Source organism: Molothrus aeneus, chromosome 6, assembly GCF_037042795.1.
Source record: "Molothrus aeneus isolate 106 chromosome 6, BPBGC_Maene_1.0, whole genome shotgun sequence".
In the NCBI taxonomy this organism is placed as follows: domain Eukaryota; kingdom Metazoa; phylum Chordata; class Aves; order Passeriformes; family Icteridae; genus Molothrus; species Molothrus aeneus.
The window spans coordinates 62,110,070-62,116,069 of record NC_089651.1 but is presented as its reverse complement, the minus strand read 5'-3'; the positions used below and the strand labels follow the sequence as shown (position 1 = coordinate 62,116,069).

The following is a 6,000-nucleotide window of genomic DNA, read 5'->3' as shown; positions in this document are numbered from 1 at the left end:
CTGAGTTCCAAGACACACCAATCCCCCCAAAAAATCTGCCTCAGGGTCTCACCATGCCTGACCTGCTCCTCCATCCATGCACAATTGAAATCCAGAGATTCCAGGGGGAAATCCAGTGATTTGTATTTTTAAGGGTGTCAAACCCCACAGTTCATCCAGACTCAGAGCTCTCACTTTCTTCCAAATCCCATGGTCCATCCAGATTTGGAGCTTCCACTTTCTTCCAAACTCTATGGTCCATCCAGACTCAGAGTTCCCACCACTTTCCAGACCCCACAGTTCATCAGACTCTGCATTCCCATTGTCATCTGAACCCCACAGACCATCCAGACTTGGAGTTCCCACAGTCTTCCAAACACCACAGACCATCCAGACTCAGAGTTCCCTCTTTTTTTCAAATTCCCCAGTCCTTCAGACTCAGAATTCCCACTGACTTCCAAACCACAGAGTCCATTCAAATTTGGAGCTTCCACCATCTTCCGAACCCAACAGGCCACCAGGCTCAGAGTTCCCACCATATTCCAAATTCCATGGTCCATCAGACTCAGAGCCACTGTTCTCCAAACCCCACAGTCCATCCAGGCTTGGAGTTCCCACCATCTTCCAAACCCCATGGTCCATTCCAGATTTGGAGTTCCCACCATCTTCCAAACCCCATGGTCCATTCCAGATTTGGAGTTCCCACTTTCTTCCAAACCCCACGGTCCATTCCAGATTTGGAGTTCCCACTTTCTTCCAAACAGGGCAAGGTGCTGATAACCTCAAGGTTGTGGGTTCGATCCCCACAGGGACCATTCAGTTCAGATTTGGACTCGATGATCCTTCCAGCCCAGAATATTCCATGATTCCAGGGATGAGCTTTAAGGTCCCTTCCAACCTAAACCATCCTGGGATTCTCTGAAAATGTCCTGACTTGGAGCTCCCACCGTTTTCCAAGCACAGGAACTTAAAGACACCAAAATGCCTAAAAACCAGGGAGCCGAGAGCATCCTGGGAATGCTCCAGACCCCGAGTGCCACCAGTATGGACCAGTACAACTCCAGCTGACACCAGTTGACCAAGGAAAGCCCTGCCAGCGTCTCAACAAACACACGCACCACGGGGCTGCCTTACCTGGAAAGAGGCTTTATTGAACAGAGCTGGAAAATTATCTCTTCAGTGGAATTACTGAATTTGCACAAACATTTCTCTACAGAATAAAAAAAATCAAGCCTTGTCATTGTTTTACTGCATCTCGTTGTGCTTTTTATACTCATATTTGCAATTATTATACTCCTCTTTCGTTTGTTTTCACATTTGTACTCCAATTATTTGCATATCAGGTTTTGCTTTTAATCCTAGGGTGTCGAGAGAACACAGAATAATAATAATAATTATTATAATTATAATAATAATAATACTCTTCTTTAGACAAAAGTCTTTTTTTTTTTTTTAAATGAAGTTAAAAGCTGAGCTAATTTAAGGAAAAAGGTCTTCAAATTTCATAACCAACTGGAAGGGAACTTTACAATGCAGTGGAAAACCGGCACGTGTTCGGGTAGCTCGAACCCATTTTGTACAGCTTTTATTTTTTTTTTTTTCCTTGTAAAAGTGGATTATTTTTAATTTTTTTTTAAACTTTTTGTTTGTTTGTTTTTTGAATTTCGCTACAATAACAAAATAATCTTTCACCCTCTGCACCGAGTCTGGCTCCGGGGCAGAGGCAGAGCCCCCTCGGAGCGTCCGGAGCTCCAGATGTCGGGAGCCGTCCCAACGGAGGGGGAGAGTAAGAAAATCATCCTGTGTTTCACCACCTTCTGCACCAAGTGTGTGTCTGAACCACCTTTGTTCCTCTGGTTGACCCACTGGAGAACCTGAAACGACGACGACGACGACGACAACAAAAGGTGCTGCACCCACGGGCAGCACCGCCGGGAGCTGTTTCGAATGGATAAGAAGCTGAAAGGCCATGGCTGTCTGCAAGGTCACACAGCACGGATCTCATCCCAAAGGCTTTCCACAGCAGCTTAGGTCCATCCATCCTTCTCCAGAAGCGGCTCCGTCTCCTTGCCTGCACACCCAGGCTCCAGAGTTTGTTTAGAAAAGACTTTGCACAGCCCACGTTTTCAGCGGTGCAAAGCTTCCGCGTCGAAATCATCGTTATTACATTTATTATAATTTTTTTTTTATATATATATATTTATATATATATATATATATATTTTGTTCGGTTTTTTTGTTTTTTTGTTTTTGTTTTTGTTTTTTTTTTGAAATCAGGCTTGTTTCATTGAAGGCACTTGGTTTCCATGGCAATTTATAAAAGACGGTGGTTTGGTTTCTTCACTTCCGTAGAGCTGATGACTCCGGTGGGGAGGGGAGAGGGATCTTCCAGCGGCCGCGAGCAAACTCCCAGTGAAGCCTGTGACAAATGTAAGCCCAGGTGGCACGTCCTGGGTGGGAATGCATGCAAAAGGAGACAGCACACAGTCACCAAGCAGAGCCGTGAGGAATGAAACGGGAATGTCTGCAAACAGCTCCGATTCCGGGTTGTCCTCGAGGGGAGGTGACAGCCGAAGTAGAAAGGGCTGACATTTGTTTAACTCTACGCTAAAAACCTTCGGGAAGGGAAAATGAACGCCAGCTCTTCACGTACCCTGTTTACAGTGAGGTGTTTCTCTCTCTCTCTGTGTTTGTATTTCCTCTCTCTCTCTCTCCTTCCTCTTTTTTTTTTTTGGCAGGCCATTCGGTTTCCATGGTAACAAGCAAACGATTCATTTGAAACAAAACCAGCCATGACTTTGTGCTTTGACAAGGGTTTCTAGAGCTCTTTGCCGAGAGTTCAACCAGGTGATGCTGAATTCATCAGTGACCACAAAAGCACCTGAAGGTCTCTTCCTTACTTAGGCCAGATCTCGGTCTCAAGCTTGGTTCTTAGTGAGTTCCACTCCCGTGATGCCTTTTCAAGTCCCCAGTGCTTTCTTAATCTGCTTTTTTTTAAATTTTTAAATTATTTATTTACGTATTTATTTAACTTTCGAGTCAGTCAGTGGAGGAATCTTTGGTAGTTTGTTTGGAAATGTCCATTTTACAAAGACTCTTTCTTCATGCCAGTGCCTGGTGAATCTCTTGTAGCCTCTGCCAGGATAAGGTCACCTCTGATGACTTAAGACAGACATGAGGATGAGGAGTGGGAGAAGTCGTATATGTGCTAATGGCCCAACAGCACCTGATCGTAGATCTACAAAAAGGGGAGAAAATAGAATTGAAGAGGTGCCCGCATCCCTTCAGCATTACTACAGTGTTCCAAAGTCACCTCCCGCCATGAGGGGACGAGGACAACCCTCACCAGTGGGATAGGGCAGGAACTGGGATGAAAATCCACCTGGCTGCGTGGTTGCCTCTGTTTTAATGCACACACAGGGTGGAGGGGTGAGACAGAGCCCTCAGGGAATCACAGCAGAGATTTCCATGGATTCCATGCTGTTTGGGCCCCCTGGGCACTGTTTTGATGTTGTTTTACCCGCCTGAGTATCTCAAATCCAGCCCAGCCTCACACCCCACTCTCACCTCTGCCTCGCACCCATCCAGCATCTGAGCAAAGCATTCCCCAGGACAACATTCCACTTTAAACCCTCCAGCTGACCCCAAAGCAGGGATTGTTCTGCTGGAAAAGATCCGTTTGGGAAGGGGAAAGACGGGAAGGAACTTGTGGGGAAGAGGCACTCACTGTTGGCCGGTTGGTCTGATTTCATACACTCTCCTTCCACAATGGACACGTCGTCAATAGCAATGTCCCCTTCGATTCCAGGGCCACGGATCCCTTCAAAGATGAGCTGGGAAAAAGAAGATCAGAGGGTGGTAAATTAAAAACATCCAGCAGAGCAAAGGGGGACGAATAAAAAAATGTCCAGAAGATCAGATCCTAAAATCGAAACCAGCACAAAAAGAAGGGACTTTCTTAAAATTAAGACATTCAAGTATCTAATTTCAGATTGTGGAAGTAAATTCCATGCTAGGATCTATTTTTTCCCAACATGTGGGTTCTCATCAGGTTTGGAAGCTTTGATTCCATCTAGGAATGTTTTTTTCAGAGGAATTGGGATGAGTTTTATCACAGTGAGAGACTTTATTGCAATTTTAGATGAACTTCAACCTCTGCTGAGTGGATGACTGGGATTTTAAAGTCCTGTTGGCACTTTTCTCTCCAATATTCCTTGTCTGAAACCAAACTGCTGGAAGAGGAAATCGTGCCTGGATCTCAAGAGGAAAACCTCTCCTCCCCCAAAATCCAGCCCCTGCTCCTTGGCAGCAGGAACAACACCAATCAGTGGAGTTGAAAGTCCAATTTTTCCTGACAATGGAAAACATTTTCCAGCCTAAAGGGCTCTGTCCAAACACAACAGGCAGCATTTAATTAAAAGCTGCATTTGGCAGCGATTTTGGTGGCCCTCAGAGAGGGGTTGCTCCACACTCAGAACAAATCACAGCACAGGAGTTGGCAGGGCATGGAGCAGAACCCAGCCTGCAGCTCCCAGCGATGGCAGGAGGTGCCAATTGAGCAGAATTCCCTATCAGTATCCTGAAAAAAAAACAAAAACCAACCCCATTATGGTTTTGGACAGCTGTTGTTAAAAACACTGCATCAAACCGGAGAATAGGGGGTACAGGAAAGGTCACTCTGCTCTTAATGGAATGGAATTATGATCCTAAAAAGCCAATCCTGAGTGTTTTGAGGGCATTCAGCTTCTGCCTCACCCCTGGAAGTGTCCAAGGCCAGGTTGGACAGGGCTTGGAGCAGCCTGGGAATTGGAAGGTGTCTGTGCCCATGGCAGGGGTGGAATAAACCGATTTTTAATCCCTTCCATGCCAAACCAGTGTGGGATTCTCTGATTTTTCCACAGAATTTCAGGCAGATTTTCACCTTCCCTTGTGTGCCGCCCTCACCCTGCTCCCTTTCCCTGCTGGCTCTTGGGGTGCCCCAGGACAATCCCACCAGGTGGGGGGTGCAGGAGGGGCTTCAGGGTGTCATTAACGCCCCCAAAAGTGGGGAGCTGAGAGGGCTCAGTTTGGTGCACATCGACCTGAAAAAGGGGTCAAAATGCTGCTGGAGACTGGACAAACTGGGGCAAACTGGGACAAACTGGTCTCCTGATATTCCCCCTGCCAGGGACACCTCCAGCCTGAAAATTGGGAATATTCCCTTTTGGATGGGGGAGTGAAAGCTCTGAGATCATTCAAACATGGAGATAAATCCCAAAGAATCTCCACAAGAGTTTTGTGATTTGGGATTGGGAATCCTGCAGGGCCAAGGGCTGCAAACCCTGGCTGTTCCCAGCCCATCCTGCTGATGTTGGAATATTTTGGACACAAAGGGACCAAATCTGGGTGGGCTGAGCCCCACAAGGAGGGGTGGCACTGGCCCAAACAGGAGACCTGCTATTCCCAAAACTTTGTAATAAATCCTGGAATTTTTATTTGGACACTGCAATATTTAGATCCTAAATTAGCAATAAATCAAATCCCAATCACCCATACCATCACCATGTCCTGATGCTCAAATCTGAACTAAAATTGACATTTTTCTGGATGACAGAACCAACATGTCCCCCTTTTTTTGGGGGACTCTATTTTTGGGGTGTTCATTCTTTAAAAATATTGAATATCTGAGATAGATTTATGCACTTTTTTGAGATTTAAAGCACTGCAGTCCTTCCAGATCCTCATGACAAAAGCTTTGTTCTATATCACAGGGACTGACAAGGTATAAAATCTTCTACCCCTATAAATTACCCTATAAAAAGTTTTAATTTTCATGTCACTGCAGTGTTTTACTGCAAAGATTCACTTCAATTCCCTCTCCTTAAATTTAACTTGGAGCTTTATATTCCTTCCTACTTACACTCCTAAATGAAAAATAAAATTTGCTGTGATGCAAGAGATGCTAAAAAAAAAAAGATAATTTAAGGCTCCAAGAGTTCTGACATTTATTTGTTATATTTGGTCAGAGCTTTACATTTATTT

The 6,000-nt window shown here is 45.2% G+C and overlaps 1 protein-coding gene across 2 annotated transcripts in view; it reads right to left on the bottom strand.

The window, feature by feature from the left end:
- Window positions 1-1,105: 1,105 nt before the first annotated feature.
- MDGA2 (MAM domain containing glycosylphosphatidylinositol anchor 2) overlaps window positions 1,106-6,000 on the bottom strand; it is a 213,676-nt gene continuing 208,781 nt past the window's right edge. For both annotated transcript variants that reach the window (XM_066552387.1, XM_066552388.1), the window contains 2 exons: window positions 3,707-3,812; window positions 1,106-3,217 (listed from right to left, as the gene is read on the bottom strand). In XM_066552387.1, coding sequence (XP_066408484.1) covers window positions 3,129-3,217; window positions 3,707-3,812 — 195 coding nt within the window. In that variant the 3' untranslated portion in view covers window positions 1,106-3,128. The remainder of the gene's footprint in view (window positions 3,218-3,706; window positions 3,813-6,000) is intronic.